This window comes from Eptatretus burgeri, chromosome 14, assembly GCF_056783735.1.
Source record: "Eptatretus burgeri isolate ZD-2024b chromosome 14, Ebu_testis_v1, whole genome shotgun sequence".
Lineage (NCBI taxonomy): Eukaryota > Metazoa > Chordata > Myxini > Myxiniformes > Myxinidae > Eptatretus > Eptatretus burgeri.
This window is the reverse complement of record NC_140974.1, coordinates 48,013,118-48,035,155: the sequence shown is the minus strand read 5'-3', so window position 1 is coordinate 48,035,155 and position 22,038 is coordinate 48,013,118. Positions and strand designations below refer to the sequence as shown.

Below are 22,038 nucleotides of genomic sequence, written 5' to 3'. Positions count from 1 at the left end.
AAATGGGGTCAAATCAAAAAAAAAAAATTAATAATAAATCATTACATATTTCATGCATCCTCAATGTTCATTGCATATGCAAAGTTTCATTTTTAAAAATGTGTCCGTACTTGGATTTTTTGGTACTACATTTGACCTTTTCACCCCGCTCCAGGGGGCAGCCCACAAATGATACTGCTCTCACACCTTGCTATGTGATGATCAGAACTACCAGGTTTGGTGAATTTCTACACAACCGTTTAGGAGATGGTGTGACGGACGGACCGACGGAGCTGATTACAATCAAGGTGGGTTATATATTTTCCCTGTCCTGCCAACCATTTCACCTGTCCAACTACTGCATTTGTATTGTGGGATCATTATGTTAAGACTTTGAAGTTCCCCCCCCCCCCGGAACGAGGGGGTGGTCAGGTCGAAAAGGATCCGACTTCATCGCCGCTAGTCACTGTGATTTTATCCGAAAAAGAACTATTTTAGAGGCTAACATATCAAGTTTGTTAAACTACTGGATTGGTAAAATTGACAGGTCCTTCGGTCAGGTTTATGGAGGTTTCCAATTGTCCAACGGACAAAATTGCCCGTCCCATACAGTCAGGCAACCGTTAATGTCTAGCCCCATCACAACCTTATAAATCTCATCATAGGCATTTATAAAAAAAAACAGGCTTAAAAGATATTTGCAAGGCCCCTTCCTCTGACAATTCATAAACTTTGGCTCACCGTCAGCGTTTCACTCCAAACTTGGTTAAACAGAAAGCATGGGCTTCTATAACAGATAAATACCTGACAGTCAAAAGCAGATTTACGAACCAAACATCACATCTACAATTAAAAGCCAGGTTTTGAAAATAGCTTTCAAAGTTGTAATCAAACCGGTGTTTGTGAACCAATTGTGATGGTCACCATTTTCAGATATATTCTTTAAAATCCAAAGAAACCAACTATATCCAGTCGTAAAAGGGAATGCAAACGATCCTCTTGAGAAACCTGGTACTTCTATTCAGTCACGTCTCAAAAGGAATGTTTAACAATTTGATCGACATTAGTGATTTACAAGGAGTTAAAAAACAAACAAGAGTCAAATCAATTCCACTTTGAAGGAACGTGTGTGAAATGGACCATAGCAAAATATTAAGTGTGAAAAGCAATAAATTATGGAGTTTTATTATTGAATTTCATTTACAAATTCCATCATGACCATCCTTCTCAACTCACAAATTCTTATGTCACAACGCTTTCACAGTTCAACCCTTCCTGTTCAAGATGCTGAAGAAGAGCGGCGATGCCTCCGTTCATTGTGGTCTCTTTTCTTGTGGCTTTTGCAGCCGAATTGTCGAAGGGAAGCGACCGACAATTTGAAGGCTGAGACGACAGCTTCGCCTCCAGCTGAGGGACGAGAGACTTCAGAGCCAAGACAACACTCGAAGAGATGGAGGGTGGAGAGTGCTTGAGGAAGCTGTTTTATAAACGTGGGCAATTGTGAGTCCAAAGGATAAGAGACATGAGCAAGAAAATGATGAGACAAGAAAATGCAAGGGATAATAAGAAAAAGACAGCAGGAAGGAGAGGATGGAGAAAGATGATGAAATGAGAAATTCAAGGTTGGGTTGAAGGAAGTTAAAAGTGTAAAGTATGTAAATGGGGAAGGAAGTGGAGGAGATGATAGAAGGGGAGATACATTAAGATAAGTCTCCAGCAGCATTTTTCATTTCATAGAAACTTCACTATACTTTTCGGTGAAATTTTACACCAATCGTTACTTTATGCTAAAGCACTACAATTAGAAGCAAATCATATTTTCCAAGGTTAAAATTATGCGGCAATTGTCACACACACAATAGACGGCCATTCTTCCTCATAAAAGGAAAGAATACTACTGCAGCAACTTTTACTACTGCTCCGGCTACTCTCACCAACAAACCACGAGGGAGCGACTCTCACGCTATACCGAGTGGTGGAGAACCACGGTGCAGTCACAGATTAACAAAAGACATCTTAGAAACCACAGCACAATTGCTTTACAGAAAAAAAAATGATCGTAGCCTGTATCGTGCAAAACAATTATCCATCTACTATTAACGTAAACAACCCACATCATTTGTGGGTTGTTTTCGTTAATAGTCCCTGCTACACCCATCATCTTTTGGTCACCATTAAAGTCGATGCAGTCGCATCTCTCCTACAATTATATCAACAAGCAAGCAACTCCATTACATTGTCCGAGAGAGAACTAGAATCCAAATAAATAAATAAAACTCACCAACAAAGTACAATCGCCCCACGGTTTATGAAACTCCAACGAGCGAGTGATTCTGGACCAACATTGGCAAGCAATCTTGTGGCGAATTCTAGGTAAACAGAGGTGAGGTAATATGAAAGGTGCATATAAACATCCTCTATGCATATTATCAAAGAAGTCTTCAAAGTAGCCTTTCCATGTTCACAATTTCATTCTAAATACGTTCACCACACAACTGCTTTATGCCTAATCAGAACGTACAAACTATCCAACGACACAAAGACAAAAATAATAATAATAACAATAAAACGTCTACTTGAACCACTGAGTGCAGCTTAGCGCAGGAACAACACCGGCTGCCTCGGAGTGCTGTGTCTGTCTCTGTCTCTGTCTCTGTCTCTGTCTCTGTCTCTGTCTCTGTCTCTGTCTCTGTCTCTGTCTCTGTCTCTGTCTCTGTCTCTGTCTCTGTCTCTGTCTGAATTTGCAATGAAAATTGGACCAGAGTAAAAACTAGTCGATGCTTAAACAGGCAGGGCACTGCATCGTAGGGTAGATAGAAAACGCTAACGCAAGGGCATGAAGCCAGCTGTCCCACCTCCGAACACTCACTCCGTGTATGTTGTTGTTGTTACCACCTCACGGTATCCAAATTTAAACAAATGTGGCAGTGTTTGAGCAAAACCAAATTCCTACCACGTGATTTACTGAAGCTTACTGTAATGGTGCGAGAAGACAGATGAACAAAGGCCAACCTCAACTATTTATATTACAACAGATGAGTACAGTACATTAAAAAGGAGGGAAAACAACTAGAACGGCACTCCGTAGAGTGCACACCACCGCCAGACTGAACAGTTTACATTTTGTATCCCAATGATAGGACGGATCGGCATCCGGATCTGAACCAAAATCAAATCTCGTCAGTAAAACAACTCATCCACAAAGTTTCGTCCAAATCCATCCACAATGTTATGAAACATCGTGCTTTATATTGTTGTTTTTTTTTGTCCCAATCTCTCAATGGTGAAGAATCACTTGTAAAATTAAAAATAAAATAAATTCTCGGATCCGGATCTTCACCAAAATTTAATCTATTGTTCCTTACTGGTCACATGGCCAAACCTCTACACCAAATTTTATCTGAATCTGTCCAAAACTCCTTGAGATATCCTGCTCACAGACAAACAGACAGGGGTGAAAACATAACCTCCGTCCACCGTCGGTCGTGGAGGTAACAAAAATAAACTTTGCATTGCATGCTCTGCTTTACCCACATTGCTCTCTCCATGGCATTTACCTGTTTTTCTCCCTCCCTCCACTTTCAGAAGTCTTTTCAGCAGCAGATGACCAGCTGGATGCTCAGCCATGTGCAGCTGGGGGGGGGGGTGGGGGGACATCAACACGGAATAAATGAGTAATGGGATCAAAGAGGGGAGGAGGGGGATTCTTGCTGTGTCATAAAATGTATCCAGTGAGGAGATTTACAAAGATTTTTTTTTTTTAATAATAATAATAGAGTCAAGGCTCATGGAAGAATGAAAACACTCAACGGATCAGTACACAGCAGAACAAAAGGAGCAGTTTAGAGGGGATGGGGGTACAATAACAGCAGATTTAAAGGCCAAGATAGAGGCAGACGTGGACAAACAATGGGTGTGGGAAGGAATGGTGGCAGGCAGGAAAGGATGTATAGGGTGGATGAGATGGATACAGATGGGAACTCTCAGGAGGAAAAAGTTGAAACTTGGAAGAGGAGGAATTGGGGGGGGGTGGGGGAGGGGAGGTTAACAAGGGTTGAAAAAGATCATGGTTTTGGAGTGATGATAATCTGACATGGTGGTAAACAGTTGGCTTGAAGACCTGGAGGGAAGAATGATATTGAAGAGGATGTGGAAGTCGATTCCACAGGCAGGAAAAGAAAAAAAAAAAAAAAAAGAGGAGCAAATGAGTGTATGTGAGCAGTGATCCTGGATTTTGGTATTCACCAGAGGGGGTTGATTGTAGACCGTGTGTGCCCTGCAGAAACTTCGGGTGGGGGACAAAGCACAGAACGAGCAGAGGGTGCAAGACCAGAAAGGAGGTAGCAGAAGACAGAGAGACCATCGACTTGTCTGCGATGGTGAAGTGATGGACCCATAGAGTCAGCGTCACTGTGGGACATTCCAATAATCTTGAAGGCCTTGGGTTCCACAGCATCAAGTTGAGAAGGATGTGAGGCAGGGGAGCCAGTCAGGAAGGGAGAGCAGTACTCCATCAAGCCGCAGATGAAGGCCTGGTAGGTGGTTAGGAATTCAGGTGTGCAAAGTAAGGACTTTGTCATACAAAGGATGCCCAGTTGATGGCTGGCTTTGGAGGCCAAATTTGAAAGATGGTTTGCCCATAAAAAGATCATGGCTGATGGCAAGACTCAGAAGTTTGAATGACTGAACTTCCTCAAGAAAATTGGTAAGAAAGTAGACAGTCCTTTCGGAGAGAGATAGTGAGAGTGTGAGATGTCAGGATTGAAAGACATGTTCCAAGTGTTCGACCAGTTTGTGATTTTTTTTAAGGTCTGAAGAGAGGGAAGAGGCTGCAGCCTGCCTGTCTGAAAGATGAGGGATGTCACGGCACAGGGTGGAGTCATCAACAAATTGATAAAGACAATTTTCCACAGTCAGAGTCAGAGTCAGAGAGATCAGTGATGAAGATTAGAAATAGGACTGGGCCCAGAACACTGCCTTGAGCACTCCAGCCTTGACGGGGACAGAAGACGAAAGGATTTAGAACTTATCGTTATTCTTCCTCATTAACCCAAATATTGCATGAAACAGGTTACATCTCCATTATGTTAATGTAGAGTCCAAATAAAGAGAATTAGAAGGAAAAAAAAAGTGTTCCCATCACAAAATAGCAAACATCAAGGTCGGAAGGTCACGATACATTTTGCAAAGCATCTTTGCAAGGATATTAATGAATAATAACCATTGTTTCATGACAATCATATGATAATTACAACCTCACACGCATGCGAGGAAACTATGATCAGCAAGTGGCCGTTAGCAAAATTTGGAGAGTGTTCATAATGGATTGCAAAAATGAGTGACACAACACCGCCAGCATTTTACGATAAAGATCTTTACTTCAAATTCCATAATGCAAAGCACTGGCCCACGGACAACGTATCCATTCTCGCCATTTAAATTGTTGGGAAGAACAACGCTTCTACAGTTGCATGAGAACGCAGAATGCAAAATGACGTATTGGCCGCGCATGCATTTTACCTTCACGCAATAGATGTTTCTGTTCCGAGGGATTAGCAATGGACTCAGGGACAATTTTTATAAACACCTTGGTTTGTACACTACCCGTAACATTTCCAGTATGCAAGTACCGTCGGCTTGTTCAACGTTAGCAATTTCGTGGAAAGTGCACTTTGATTCACGACCGAAAGTACTAAACAAATCACTATTTATTAGATACAATATAAAGGGGAAATACAAACTCGTCGTGTGGACAAACCAATTGTTTACAACTGCGGTTCGAGTCGCAGAGCAGCCATTATGCGAATGAGACATTAAATGAGTAATGGCGAAAGAAATTCAATGAAATGCTTAAAGTGTCTCTGCCCGTAAAGTCCAAGACGAGCTGGAATGTTTGGGGAAAAAAAAAGAAAAGAAATGAGGGTTATAATTATAAAGCAACACAAATAATATTGTATGGATAGGCAGGGAGTGTTATGCGAGGAAAGAAGGAATTTTTCCTCATAAACCAATAGTAATGTGTGACCACAACCATCCTTGACAATGTTGTGGAACATCAGCCGAGACCCTTGCGCAAATGAGATGAAAAAGGGCTCGACTGAAAGTTCTGATCAACACAAAGTTCAGGATAATATTTTAGTTCTCATTATCTTCTATGTCGTCGATTGTGCCACACCGGTTGCATTTGAACCACACCGTTGACACACCGTGTGCAATAGACATTAGAGATGGTGCGAGCCTAATTTTCTTGAGCTCAAGTTGAGAAAAGTTTTTTTTAAAGAGAAAAAAAAGGAGCACGCAAGCTACAACCTAGTGTTTCTTCCCGGTAATTCGTTTCCCAGGAATTCTAGGAAAATCGATCAAGGATTCCTGTCTTTTCCTGGTTTGTTTCGGTTCAGGATCGGAAAAGAAGGGCTCAAACCATCTCTCGTGGCAAGTGTAGATGTGCTTGTGCAGTGTGCTCTGTGAACCTCCTTTCAAACATTAGACTCATAAACTTGTATTTTACAGCTTTCAAAGCCACCCTCCAACCAAGTTGACTAAACAACAAACAAACAAAAAAAAAAGTGTGCAATTGTGAAAGATGTGGCCGGCATTCAAAATAAAATAAATAAATAAATCCGTTTTCTGCAGGCGTGGGTTTTACCAAACTCAAATTGATGCCAATTTTCCTTTTAAATTCACTTCTCAGCTATTCCATTCGGCAGGATCGATGTACAATACGATGCACTTTGTTGTAAGAAAAGGTCACCGATTTACAATGGAGAAGAAGCAAATGAATAGTTGCATGGATATGGCTGAATCAGTGACGCAGAAGCTTTGCTGTGCATTGTTACAAGTAGTTCATATAGATCGTTCCAAAAACAAAAGTTGCAAAATTGAGTATTTGATCTCCAGTCAGATGTATTACGGCAACACGACGAAGAAAACTGTTTGTTATTTCAGCACAAAGGGAAAGGTGAGAGCAATTTCAAAAAGACAAACGTCGTAAAGAGGGGAATAGTATATAAAGGGTAAAACAGGAGACAGGCAGAAGTGAAGAGAAAATAAAAGCCAGCATTTTTACCTCTCCATCTTTTCCACCTGGTACAAACTCCACTGCAGCAGCCTTTGCAATTGCTTCAAGAATAGGGCTAGCATCGTGCTTGCCCTCATCATTGCCCGTATCACCCACACTTTCCACGAGGACGGCAAGGACCGGTGCAGCAACAAGGCTCTGTGCAAGCGTGGGGACAATCGAGGCAGCGAATGCGGCGACACCAGGCCAGGTGGCGGCCAGGAGCTCCGAGTGACGCTGGGATGCAGCCTTCTTGCTGTGGAAAGGGAAGGGAAAAGGAAAATTCTGATGAACTTTATGTTGCAATGACAATGGTAGATTAAAAAAAATTATATTCACTTTAGTCATTCAAAAGTTATCAAAATAAATAAATAAAACAAACAACAGTCAAGTGAATAGTGAAAATGAAGAAATCAACCTTGAGAATTGAGATGTCAGGAATAAAAAGGCAAGAGCACATGACAGGCATTTACATGTTATGCTCATGGTGAGTTTAGGGGCAAATAAACAATTTGACATTGGAAAATGATGTATCTTGAGACACCTTTCACTCAACAGTCTGAATGTTTGGTCACTGTGTACTCATAATATCGAGCGAAAAAGAATGAGAGTGGAGTTCATAAACAATATAAAAGATGCTAAAAGTAGAATTCCATTTATTGATGACAAGTTATTATCGATTAGTTTGTGGGATGGTATTTCACCGTGTACCTGTTGGGGTTACCGTCTCCTTTAACGAGGAGCGATATAAGAGATGGTGCAAAGTGACTCGTGTGTCGAGGTTGGAGGAGGTACGACAGAACCTTTCTGCCATGCTTGTCCCAAATTAACGTCTCAACTGCTGCAATCAGCTCCTGAATGGAGCACGGTATGTCCATTAAACATTTCAGGATAAAGATGTGGGCACCAAAGTCAGGCAGAATGAAAGGCAATGAGAACACGGAGCATACATACCGCAATGACTATTTTGGACAGAATATTTGTGTCATCGACACAATCAAATGCTGCCAGCAGGACCAGATAACCAAACTCATCCTGAAAATAGCAGATCAGTATAAGCAACAAATTCTGTCCACAAAACCACCACCTTCCATTCCAGGCAGGTTATACATGTACAGTATCAACCGTGCCTCCTGCAGTAATGGTGAACATCAGCCAAGGATTATGTCTCGCATGGAAAAACCGCATAATCTGCAAAGAACAAAAGCCTGTCTACCAATGAGATGATTGGTTTGCATTGCTGGGAACAATCAACTAAAAGGCATGTGGCTAATGTGGTCACCATTGGTTATATATTTATATGACATGCCATCCTGATGAGGGCAAATAAGCCTAAAATCTGGATAGGTGGTTTCGTTTGATGTTTAATCAATATTGACCATAAAAATCTGTGTTTGAGTCGCTGGGCTGGAGGTGACGCTTTGGTGTAGGACTTTACATCCATTGGAGATCGGGGGTACACTTGTCACACTCCATACATTTTGATATATATATATATATATATATATATATATATATATATATATATATATATATATATATATATATATATATATATATATATATATATATATATATATATATATATATATATATATATATAGTGCCTATCGAAAGTCTACAACACCTTTCAAATTTTTCACCTGGAATTAAATGAGACTTTTCCCATCTTTATTTACACATCGTAACCCTCAACTTCCAAGTGAAAAACAAATTGGACAAATTTCAGAAAATAGATAAAAATATAAAACCAGACTATCTTGGTTGGATAAGTCTCCAACCCCCTTATAATAGCAATTATAAATTAGCTCAGGTGAAACCAATCACCTTCAAAATCACACACAGAGTTAATGGGCCTTCACCTGTGTTAAATTTTTGTGATACTGATTATTTGAGAATAAAATCCTGTAGGTTTCCTGTTCCTGTAGGTTTCCTCTGCTGGGTAATGCATTTCACAGCAAAGACTCAACCATGAGGACCAAGGACCTTTCAAAAGAGCTCTGGGATAAAGTTGTGGAAAGGCACAGATCAGGGGATGGGTATAAAAATATTTCAAAGGGATTGAATATCCCTTGGAGCAGTCAAGACAATCATAAAGAAGTGGAAGGCGTATGGTACCACCAAGACCCTGCCTCGATCAGGCCATCCCTCCAAACTGGATGACCATGCAAGGAGGAGACTGATCAGAGAGGACACCAAGAGGCCACTGGCAACATTGAAAGAGCTACATGCCTTGATGGCAAAGACTGGTCACTGTGTGCATGTGACAACAATATCCCAAGCACTCCACAAGTCTGGCCTGTATGGTATGGTGGCAAGAAGGAAGCCATTACTCAAAAAAGCCCACCTTGAGTCCCGTTTGAGGTATGCAACAAAAACCACTCCGGAGATTCTGAAGCCGTGTGGCAAAACGTTTTGTGGTCCGACAAAACCTAGATGGAACTTTTTGGCCTAAATTCAAAATGTTACATTTTGCACAAATCCAACACAGCACATCACCCAAAGAACATCATCCCTACTGTGAAGCACGGTGGTGGCAGCATCATGTTATGGGGATGTTTCTCATCATATCAGCTCTTGTCAGGAAAGAAGGGAAAATGGATGGAGAAATATAAAGAAAAATCCGAGAGGAAAACCTGCTGCACTCTGCAAGAAAGCTGAAATTAGGACAGAAGTTCACTTTTCAGCATGACAAAGATCCGAAGCACACAGCCAAAGCTACAATGGAGTTGCCAAGTAACAAAAAAGATAAATGTCCATGAGTGGCCCAGTCAGAGACCCGACATAAATCCAATCGAAAAATCTGTTTCATGACTTGAAGATTGCTGTCCATCAACGCTCCCCATGCAACTTGACTGAGCTTGAACAGTTTTGTCCAGAAGAATGGGCAAATATTGCCCAATCAGGGTGTGCAAAGTAGAGACCTATCCCAACACTCACAGGTGTAATTGCTGTCACAGGTGCTTCCACCAAGTATTAACTGGGGGAGGGGAGGGGGGGTGGGGTGTACACTTATCCAACCAAGATATTCTAGTGTTGTATTTTTAATTAATTTTCTGAAATTTGTAGAAGTTGTGGATTACGATGTGTAAATAAAGGTGGAAAAAGTTTGATTTAATGCAATTTAATTCCACGTGATAAGGCAACAAAAGGTGAAAATTTTGAAAGGGGGTGTAGACTTTATATAAGCACCGCATAATCGAAACCCAATCAGCTATCACCTATTCAATTACCCCAGGTGGCTGGGATTTCAATAAATTAACTCCCATGCTTTTCCAGTCAAAGAAAGCTGCATAAACAAACCAAGAAAAGCTACGCAAGGTAAGTCCTTTGCTGTTTTAAACTCAACCCGAGTTTCTCAACAGCTGCAGACATTCACAAGTAGTAAATGCATGAGAATCCCAATGACACATGACCCTCCCCCTCTCCACCCTCAGCCACCGGACTGGTTTTATCACTTGTTGGCATATCACCAGCGACAGCGCAGTTAGAAACGTGTGCCACCAAGGCTCCCAGGCACACAATGCCAATAGCAGTTAACATATAAACACCAAGACCCAATGACATCACTTGTTTGTCCATGGAGTTGTTTGTATGTGCATTTGACTTCTATGCATTCCTGAACCGCTGGATGGAATGAGTTGAAAACAGGTGGTTGTACTCAGAGTGTGCACGAGGTTTTCGGCGATAAAATAAAAAAATTAATAGTCCTTGGAATTCATGGGGGGGGGGGGGAGGAAACCCCAATTTTCTCTCATGTAAATAGAAATCATATAGCGCCACCTGGTGGAAACCGGTATTACAAAATATAAGACAACTAGCAACAGTACCCGTCCCCAGTGATGGGAAAAAAATTATGTTAATATATCTATTGAAATTATTGAATAGAGTTTTGAAAGGTTAAATGTGCTGCAGTTTTCATCATAATCAGAGCCGGAGCTCAGAGTTATTTAAACCGTCCACCTCAAAAAATGCGGTCATTGGATTTCAATGTACATAAGATACGCCATAGACATCATAAAAGAGTGGGAATTCAGACGGGCTCCTTGCTAGTTGGTCTTAACTTTGAGAAATCACCAAGCCAAAAACGAGACCACTTACTGTAGCAATTTTTTCAACATAGGTTTTCATAGTCTTGATAATAACTTTGCGGTCCTGCAAGGAAAAAGGGGATCGAGGGAGAGTTGAAACAAAAATGAGCATGGGTATCGAGCATGCTGTAATGACTTTAGCAGCAAAAATGAATCACCATGACAATGATAATTCTGCAGAATAAAAACCGGTTTCATCAACATATGTAAAGGAAATAATATCTTATCTCAATTTTGGGACAACGCATATCACAGACCTCGTCTTAAACAACATGTCCATGAAATTGCAAAGCGAGGATGAATCGTGCACAGACGACGACGAATCAATAATAACATAAGAAAGCTTACATACTCCCTTCAGCGCCAATTCCCCTTAAGACACAGAATAGTGACATCCACACCTTCTCCCAAGATTACTCTTTGGAAGGGACAATTTTTAAATAAGATAGTAGGACATGGGAAAAAAAAAGAAACAAAGAAGGTATGAAGATGCACCTTGGCAGTACCAAACCATAGGCACATCATAGCTGCTCTGGCACCATTTTTGGTATGGATCATGTACACACAGGTCTCTCTCATAGACTCGATCATCTCCTGCAGACACATCACATCTCCACTGTTGAAAAAGCAGTTTTCTTTATCAATAAAAATACGAGGAACCTTTATGTTTCACCGTTACTCTTGTGTATGAAAGGCAGAGTAATGTCTGTAAACAAATCATTTTTGAAGTAATTGGTCTTCATCGAGTTTAAAAACCAATAGGCACAATCTGTTGAAAATCGAATGTGAACATCAGGGTGGTGTAGGGAAAGGGGGTGGAAACAATCACGAGTAAAGATGGAGCATGACAGGAGATGGTGGTAGTACACCGCCTGATTGATGCCCTGGAAGGAAGAGTGTGATTGAGGAGGCCCAGGAAGATGGTTTGAGAAACGGGAGTAAAGAGGAACAAAGGAGTGGAGGTTTGTGGTCAGCCAGGATTTTGGAAAGTTTAACCAGGAGGGAGTTACTGGAAGAGCAACAACTGCTTGATGGAGGAGCTGAGGAGGGGCGGATGTGGAACGACTGATTTTGTTGTTGCAAATATATTTTCCGAGTCACGAATATTATTCACGGTTCATGACAAGTGGCTCCCAGCATGTGTGGGAGGGGGGAGGGAGGGTGGGAGTGAAGAGCACGCTCACCGATCTCATTGTGCTGTCAGAGCTTTCCAGGAAATCGAGCAATAGGTGGTGAACAAGGCTGAACCCGAGCAGGGTTTCCCTGGAACAAAGCAACACTCATTTCAACTCATGCCTTCATGTTGACAATATCCATGGGTCACAGTGGAACTTGTGCAGTGTGTATGTATGTATGTATGTATGTACACAGCCCAATGATCAAGTCCACACAGTACATGGGATTACAACTTGGATTCAAATCCTAACAGAGCAAGTACTCAAATGGGATCACCAAATGAGCCAAATTAAATAATCAATTAATCACATAATAATACAAACAAGAATGTTTTCAACATCCCATTAAATAATTTAAAGGGAAACCAATCAAACTACAAGAGCTAAGAATGACCAAATATGATCATCATTTCATTATCACATTACAACATCCTCTCATTATATGAAGAAAAACAAAACAAAAAAACAAAACAAAAACAGCATCACATGCTTTGCACAGTCAATCACAGACACACAAAGGCAAGACATAGCCACCTCCACAGAATCTACGAGTTCCGTTTCAATCCTTATCTGTATCGACTTAGAATATCAATTTTTGGCAACGTTTCCGCATTTTTTTCCCCCTCACTTCATGGTGATGCTCAGCAACAATTGCCTTAATTCCTCCAAGACTGTCCCAAAGTGAGGTCCTCCGTTGAAAGCTTGTAACCCCAAACACTTTTCAGTATCTTGCATCTGCCAAAATGAAATGATTCATTACGCATGGTGTGAAATCCAAAATAACTTTCTTAAAATTCCACCTGGGGGGTTTGTGGTCCATACCAGCAGACGGTAAGTCTTTCCATAGAGCTCTCCCAGCACTTGGTGTCTTTCTGTTGCAGATCCATTTTCCCATGCCGTTTGCAGCACCGTAGCTGCACAACTGTGTCGAAGCACGCGACAAGCATTGCCATGCATGGCCTTCAATACCTGAAGCACAGCGCTGCGACGCCTGCCAACGAGACATGCAGATCAGTCATTCCTCACTTTTGCACAACACATCACGAATATATCTTCCACGAATGTCACAACTACTCACAAGTATTTCATCAACTTCAAAACTACATTTCGCCCATACTTCGATTTGGACAGCAAAAGAATGTCGGCTGTGGCAGAAAGACAGGGGGAAATGAGGGAGGCATTACACGAGATGTTGCAAAACAGGCGAGAAGACTCGAGCTGAAAAACAACTACTCACGTGTTAGCTCGAGGAGTATCTGTTGTCGCTGGTTTTTGTTTCCAAAGCGGAGGCAACACTGCAGCACTCGGGAGGAGTCATGGCAAAGCGAGAGCTGGAAGGTACAAGATGAATTCATTAAATTCAAAGAAAGTCAGAGGATGAACCAGAGAAGAGAATTATAGAACTAAACTCTCATTTCACTATTTAAAATGAAATGTGGAGGCTCAGGGAAGAACTAAACAGAATGAAGGAATCACAAACTGAAAAATAAAAGCAATTTGTGGCCAGAGCTCCAGCAAGTTGGGAGATCGGAAGAAAATCTCCCAGAAGCTTGAGAGGTCTAGTGGAAGGAAGAGGAAGAAAGAAAGAAAGAAAAAAAAATAAAAGAATGGAGCTAGGCATCTCCATTCTTGGAGATAGGAAAAGAGAGAAGGATATAACAGGGCATTTTGAGAGGAAGTTTCAGATTACCAACACACTTGTTACTGGAAGGCAAAAACTTTACTGAAGCTCTGCACGTAGCACAAGTGAACAAGAGATAGACATGTCTGTTTGAGGGCGATCTACAAATTATGTACACAAAAAATGTGGGAATAGAAATAAAAGAATGAAAAGCACGTCAAGACACAAGAAAGAGTTGGTTTCAAGTACATACTGTATTTAAAAATGCATATGTATAAAAAAGGTTAAGAGCAATATATTGACTGGAGGAGGAGGAGGAGATTGGGACCATACTCTGTGCAGAGTGTTGGTGCTGCTGCAGCAGTCTCCTTGGCTATTGGGCACAATTCTGGATGGGTCACCACTCCAACACAGTATACCAGCATGCTGGCACTCATTTTTGCCGACCTCGGAAGGATGACAGGCTGAGTTAACCCCACCTGGTATTAATTCAACAGCTCAGCGGGATTTGAACTCAGGACCCGAGGATCCAAAGCCCACCATCCCAACCATTAAGCCAACATCAGGCATATATTTACTGGGACAAGAAATATATAATGGAGCAAGTGTTTGTTTGTATGTATGTATGTCTGCTCTATACTAATTGGTTGAAAATGTGGCCTGACGCCACCCACAATAGCTGACAAAAAAGAATCATACGTCCACCATTTTGGTGCTATGGGAAACCTTTTTGGAAGTGTCACATTCACAATCACCATGCCCTCCCTACAAGTTTTCCTTTCAGTGTAAAACAATCTAAGAGACGTGGTATTAAAAGGATCATCGAATAGCGAAAGGTTGGAGCCATCAGGCATAACAGACATTGTGAAGGTAACAGTACGTATATGCCTCAGGCTTCTGGTGTCAGCCTATGGGCCAGTGCAATTGGAATTATCCAAACTATCGAGTAAACCCTCAAATATCACGGGTTCCGACCAATCGCAGGCAACCTATTGTTCCGATTTATTTATCGCGGAATTTCATTTCGGCCAATCGCGGTTTTTGAGCCGAGATGAGTCATTGTTCACGTCCACGTGCACCATTACTTTCCATTAAGAGCCTTTTCTTGTTTTTCGTGCACCGTTAATTGTAGTAATCAGACCAGCATATGGGAGCGAAGCTAAATTTAATAATGAATAGTAATCAAACAGGAAATGACATAAGGATATCCTGTTATCTAGATATACAACATATAGTAACCACACAACAGTTAATAATGGCACCCAAATGTAAAATGATGGACAAAGTTAATTGTGCCAAAAGGAAGAGAAGGGTGATAACATTGTGCGAAAAATAAATTGAGTTGTTAGATACGTTGGCAAGAGGTGAAAGTGCAGATTTACCCATTTGAGTGGACCGGTGATATGGGAGAAATCAGCGCAGATTTACCAACGTTTCCACGAGGCACCCGGGGCCGGAGGCTGCAACATGGCCGACCATGCGGCTGCGAAAAACGACCCACCACAGCCCATGAAACTAATCGAGGTAAAGGGATTTATGCCGTTGCAGGTTTTAACGCCGAAGAGACAGGATTCTTTTGGAAGAGGATGGCATATCGTACCTTCCTGTCCGAGATTGAAAGATGTGCTTTGGGTCAAGGTGGCCAAGGATCGTCTTACCTTTATAATATGTGGCAATGCAGCAGATGCCTTCATCGTGCTTCTGATGATCCAACAGCCATCGCGAGTTCTACATGCACATCTTTCAAGCCTACACCTTCCCTCCTTTGGCATCATCATCATCGTCATCCTGAGCCAAGTCTGTATTTTCTATTTGCGGCAGAGTACGTAACATGCTTCCTCTCCAGCCTCACCGTTTTGTGATAAATTTAAAAGGTAAAAGTCTTGTGTATTTGTTTATTTTATTTTCATGTTTATTTCACATTTTCTCGAAGCCCAAGCATTTTCCAGGATTTTTCAGGAATCGAACTATCACGACATTTTCCAGGAACCTAACCCCCACGATATTTGAGGGTTTACTAGGAAACCACGATGTATGATATATGCACAAAAGTAGTATGCATGTTTTTGCAGGTTATTTCTTCAAGTAAGTAATCCAGGTTATTTATACTAGCAGAGTCCCCGTCCGATGGGCGATCTTGTTCCAAGCATGCAACAAGTTCTTCTGACGCGTAACTTTATTTGGACGGTGAATTGGCATAAATAAATACGGCATAAATAACCCATGAATGAATTGGCATAAATATCCCATGAAGTTACGTGCATGAAGCAAGTGAATGAGTGAATTGGCATAAATAACCCATGAAGTTACGTGCATGAAGCAAAAACATACCGACTGCTTACAATTCAAAACACCCCACTGCACTGGAAAATGTGGGGACAGGAATGCAGTACTGTACTGTACTGTAAATGGTGGATTCTTGTAATACCCTTCCCCATCTGGAGGCGGCGCTACACGATACACATGTACATAGAGAATTTGCATCCCTCCCCCTCCCCCCACCCTCTGCCCCAAGAGCACCGGCAAAGATAAAAACACCCTATACATTAATTTTAGAGTTATGCTGATCCTATGTAGCAAGTCTGGATGCAGTTGGCCCACAACTGTAGGAGTAGCGCGGCAAACAAACACACAAACACTAGTCCGTGACTTATAGTAAGGATAAGGGAAGAAAGGGGTAAGTGATTATGAATTGAACGTTCCATGTCTATTTACTTTCAACATTGTTTTTACCAAACAGTAACAGGAACAACACAGGCATGATAGGCCAAATGGCCTTCTCATGCACCAAAGTACCCTGTGCATATTTGTGTTACATTGTTAAGAACAGGAAGAAATGTGGATGGAAGGATAGATAGTTGGGGGTGAGGGTGCATGGAGTTTGGAGAGGGAGATCGAGACGTTGGGAATGGGGTTGGGGATTGAGGAATTGGGGTTTGGGGCAGGGGTGAGGGGATGACAGAGTTGGCTTGGGGGAGGGAGGGCAGAGAGGGGACAGAGTTGGGATTGAGGCTTTTGAGGGGGTGGGGGGGGGGGTGAGGACAATGGGTTGGGAGGGGGTTTGAGGATTTTGAAGGAAGGGGGTGGGGAGCATAGAGTTTGCGTTTGGTGGTATAGAGGGCAGACAGGTCAGAGTCAGAGTTGGGAGGGGGATTAAAGATATGGGATTGATTGTGTGTGGGTGTTGGGGGGGGGGGGTTAGGGACCTGAAGTCACATTTTACATTATGCAGAATTTCCATCGGTCCATGATAGTCCCATTGTGTCTTTTGCGTCCATCGGGTTTTTTTGGTCCTCGAGGTATTTTGGGTTCTCTGGATCTTTTGTGTTCGGGGTCCGTGGAGTCTTTTGCATCCTCTGGGTCTTGTGGGTATTTTGGGTCATTTAGGTCCTCAGGGTCGTTTGGGTCTTTTGGGTCCTCGTGGAAGGGTGGGATCTTTTGGGTCATCTAGGCACTTTAGGTGAAGTATTTCAGGTTACAGTTGTGGGTGACGTCAGGTCAGCTGTCCAACCAATGGCTGAATAGCGGATATACACACATACATACATAATCACATACAGTACACTTGCTCCATTATATATAGATTTTCAGGAGAGACCGAGGCGGCGGTCTGTTGCCTATACACCGCCAAATAAAGGGATGCGCCAGAAGAGGTTGTTGCACGCTTCAAACAAGATCGTCCATCGGGCAGGTACTCTGCTTGTGATAATCTATATATTATGGAAGAAGTGTATCCTTGTCCAGCCAAGAACGGCACCTTTTATGACACAATAAATGAACAGCGTTTATCCTTGTTGTTTGTTTGTGTTCCTTTTAGATAATAATAATGGAATAAATTGCATATGTGTTGGTGCTATCCAGGGTCAAATTCTGGGCACAAAACAAACAAAAAAAAACTCCTCCCCCCCTCCCCTCCATGTGAGAGGGAGGAGGACGACTTTCAATTTACGCTTGTACACGTGACAGTGCTAGTAGTATTTTACTGTAGTATTTTACTAGTATTTTACTGGTCCCTGCTGCAGACAAGGGGGACTATTAGCCACAGAACAAAACATATTTGCCACTCCTCCCCCAGTATCCCCCCTCACCCTCCACAATAATTCCCCGAACATCCCACACCATCCTCGGAATTCCCCCCCTCCCCCAGGCTGATCCTCGAGGGTGTTTGTAGTAATAATTGGACCAAATGTGACAATTGTGGAGAATGCAACATGAAATAAAAACAATTTGGTGGAATAATAACAAACAATATTTCATGGGGGGTGAGGGGAAGAAATAAAACTTCTACAAAAAAAAAACATTTTTTTGAGTGAGTGCAACATCCCGTACCTCCTTCATTTTACCGGCTGCCATAGAAACAATGCCTTCAACAAATTCATTCCGCTTTTCAACACTGCATTTCTTTCTGAAAAGACAACCACTTTGCTTCACATCGAATGTTAAAACTCAAGTCGACATTAATCAAAAAGAGGTCATTAAACAACGAGGAGGTGGGAAAATTGGGGTTTCCAATGATCTTGAAAACAAGCAATATGCAAAGCATGTTATTGCTATGCTAAAACAAAGATCGAATGTGCACAGAAGTGACTGCAAGTTTAACAGTATTACACATGAATATATTGGAAATATATTGGTTTTCACGAGAGCAAATATTGTTGGCCGAGAGGATCCAATAAAAGCGGTTGTTTTCTCGATCAACTAAAATGCCAGAATTGCACAAAAAATATTTAAAATTACATTATATACCTCAAGCACACGTAAATTGCAACATACTAAATAATGCAGGGAATTGTAGGCCTTATTGCCACGACTGCCACCCACACCCCCACATTTATACTCAATATATTCTGCTCCTACAACTCATATCTCCTCTCAAACCTTTCCCCTCTCCCCTCCCATCAAAGCTCAACAACCAAGATAGTGAAGTGGTCCAGCAATACGATCCTTTTGCAATATTGCCACAAATTCGAAAGCTCATTGGTACAGGGGTTCTAAGTGAATTAGAAGCCCATTGGAGTTGGCGAATCATCATGGCCCAATCTTTAAACATAGAGATCGATACACGATATAGTGCTTTGGGGAAACACTGTAATCAGAATAATAAATAAATAAATAAATATTCCTTTGTTGGGTCAAATGTAGTGGAGACTACCTTTCCTTATTAATGTCTATCAGTCTGTAACTGCTGTGCCAGTCCCACAAAAGCTTGATGCATGGTGAACCTTCAATGAGAGATCAAATAACCCCATTGTTTCCATGTTGCCATTCAAAGTTTGGAGGCTGGTGGCACCTGTAGTCCCCCACCTTCCCCAGTATCCATACCCATTAGCCAACCCGGCAGGTATATCACATACCCGTTAGACTTATGTACGTCCGACAGTGACTGCAAACAATCAGCGCAAGTCGTAAATCGGTGAAAGGGAGGTGTTCAATGGGAATGCATGATACTGGCCACTGGCCAGGATGTTAATCGTACCGCCGGGCTTGTTCCCAGACGATCTTCGCTTGCTGGATGAGCATTGCTCGACCTCCTTGACCCTCTCGATGCTTTCTCCTTTCTTTCCGCTCTTTCATCTCTCTATGTCTCCCAATCGCTGCTCAAGCAAGGTAAAAACATCGGCAATCATCATAACTTTTAAAAAATATAGACGTTCACTCACCTGTGAATGATATAAATAAATAAATATATTATATTACATACATCTTATTTTTCCATCAAATTCACTCAACCTTTGGCCCTGAACTCCTCTTCACTCAGCCCAAAAATCCATGTTTAAAGTCCCAAAACTTTCTCCAAACTTCAACCACCAATCCATGTCTTCTGCATTGATTCCCCAACCCTCAAGCTGAGGCCTTCCCACCTCCCTCAATAACGTGCAAACTTAAAGGTCCACAGAATCAGATAAATTTTTAGTGGATGTGATGTTATTGAATTGTAAGTAATAAACAAAGAACTAAATTGTATTTTTTTTTAATTCTAATAATTTTTGGAGGTGTTAAAGTTTAAAAAGCCAACCCGGCAGGTACCCCCCTTTAGAATTCCAGAAAAAAAAATCGCCATTGTCATTACGTCATCTGTGTGACGTAATCGCCGAAACGATTGTCTCAGCAAGCAAAGGATAATGGCCACACAACTAGTTTCGGACTCATTAGAAATTGAATTTGATGAATAATTTTCTGATCAAGAACCCTCAGATTACAAAGATAGTCCAAATCATGATGAAGAAGGTGCTGTTACACCGTACACGGATAAACCCGAGGTCATGAAATACCGAAAGTTCACAACAATTAGGACGACATCAATGAAAGACTTGGCAATAACAACTGGTAAAATAGTAAATCATAGAGCACGAATGTGGTAAATGTGGAGTTCTGTGGTATTTTGATGCATCTCTTCTCGAATTATTGTAGCAACCAGAATGGCGGAGGTAGAGGGCATACCTCCGTCAGGCTGAACAGTTTACATTTTGTATCCCACCGTTGGCTCAAATCTCGATCCGGATATACAATATCGAATCGGCTTGTTTTTGTCACCCAACCAACTCATCCACCGTTTTATCACAATCCGTCCAAAACGCTTTGATACATCATGCTATATATCGTTTTTGGCCCCCATCTCTCAATTGTCAATAATCACGAAAATGATTTAAAAAAAAAAAACTCGTGTCCAGATGTACAGATTATTACCACCATACTGGATGGGATTATCCTCACAATGTACATGTACATGCAGTGAGTGAGTGATGTACGACAGGTTAAAGCTGATTAAACATACACTACATCGCCAAAAGTATGTGGCACCTCTTCTAATTCATGGATTTGGCCATTTCAGCCACACCCATTGCTGACAGGTGTATAAAATCAAGCACACAGCCATGCGATCTCCATAGACAAACATTGGCAGTGGAATGGGCCATATTGAAGAGCTCAGTGACTTTCAACGTGGCACCGTCATAGGATGCCACCTTTCCAACAAGTCAGTTCGTCAAATTTCTCTCCTGTGAGAGGTGCCCCAGTCAACTGGAAGTGCTGTTATTGTGAAGTGGAAACGTCTAGGAGCAATAACAGCTCAGCTACAAAGTGGTCGGCTGCACAAGCTCACAGAATGGGACCGCCAAGTTCTGTAGCGCATAGTGCGCAAAAATCATCTGTCGTCGGTTGAAACACTCACTACAGAGTTCCAAACTGACACTGGAAGCAACGTCAGCATAAGCACTGTTTGTCGAAAGCTTCATGAAATGGGTTTTCATGGCCGAGCAGCCGCACACAAGGCTAAGATCTCCATGTGCAATGCCAAGCGTCGGCTGCAGTGGTGTCAAGCTTACCACCATTGGACTCTGGAGCAGTGGAAACTCGTTCTCTGTAGTGATGAATCATGCTTCACCATCAGGCAGTCTGACGGACGAATCTGGGTTTAGTGTATGCCAGGAGAACGTGACCTGCCTGAATGTGTAGTGCCAACTGTAAAGTTTGGTGGAGGAGGAATAATGGTTTGGGGTTGTTTTTCATGGTTCGGGCTGGGCCCTTAGTTAGAATGGAGGGAAATTTTAACGCTACAGCATACAATGACATTCTGGATGATTCTGTGCTTCCAACTTTGTGGTAACAGTTTGGGGAAGGCCCTTTCCTGTTTCAGCATGACAATGCCCCATGCACAAAGCGAGGTCCATACAGAAATGGTTTGTCGAGATCAGTATGGAAGAACTTGACTGGCCTGCACAGAGCCCTGACCTCAGCCCCATCGAACACCTTTGGGATGAATTTGGAATGCCGACTGCGAGCCACACCTAAATCGCCCAACATCAGTGCCTGACCTCACGAATGCTCGTGGCTGAATGGAAGCAAATCCCCACGGCAATGTTCAAACATCTGGTCGAAAGCCTTCCTCGAAGAGTGGAAGCTGTTCTAGCAGCAAAGGGGGGACCAACTCCATATTCATACCCATGATTTTGTAATGGGATGTTGGACAAGCAGGTGTCCACGTCATGTACCTGCATACTGCCGGGGCAACAGGACTATATGTACATGCATAAATATACATTGATTATGTGTTTTATGTGTTACATAATTTCTGAATGGCACCTTTTCCACAGCTGTTCTGTCCATTGTTTTAGT

The 22,038-nt window shown here is 42.0% G+C and overlaps 1 protein-coding gene across 4 annotated transcripts in view; it reads right to left on the bottom strand.

The window, feature by feature from the left end:
* Positions 1-387: 387 nt before the first annotated feature.
* Positions 388-22,038, bottom strand: part of PUM3 (pumilio RNA binding family member 3) — a 35,166-nt gene continuing 13,515 nt past the window's right edge. For all 4 annotated transcript variants that reach the window (XM_085854737.1, XM_085854736.1, XM_085854735.1 and 1 more), the window contains 15 exons: positions 19,400-19,517; positions 18,253-18,328; positions 13,540-13,633; positions 13,381-13,447; positions 13,125-13,293; positions 12,931-13,037; positions 12,312-12,390; positions 11,623-11,721; positions 11,138-11,191; positions 7,991-8,071; positions 7,748-7,890; positions 7,046-7,292; positions 3,537-3,612; positions 2,261-2,348; positions 388-1,456 (listed from right to left, as the gene is read on the bottom strand). In XM_085854737.1, the coding sequence (XP_085710863.1) occupies positions 1,222-1,456; positions 2,261-2,348; positions 3,537-3,612; positions 7,046-7,292; positions 7,748-7,890; positions 7,991-8,071; positions 11,138-11,191; positions 11,623-11,721; positions 12,312-12,390; positions 12,931-13,037; positions 13,125-13,293; positions 13,381-13,447; positions 13,540-13,633; positions 18,253-18,328; positions 19,400-19,517 (1,733 nt within the window). In that variant the 3' untranslated portion in view covers positions 388-1,221. The remainder of the gene's footprint in view (positions 1,457-2,260; positions 2,349-3,536; positions 3,613-7,045; positions 7,293-7,747; positions 7,891-7,990; positions 8,072-11,137; positions 11,192-11,622; positions 11,722-12,311; positions 12,391-12,930; positions 13,038-13,124; positions 13,294-13,380; positions 13,448-13,539; positions 13,634-18,252; positions 18,329-19,399; positions 19,518-22,038) is intronic.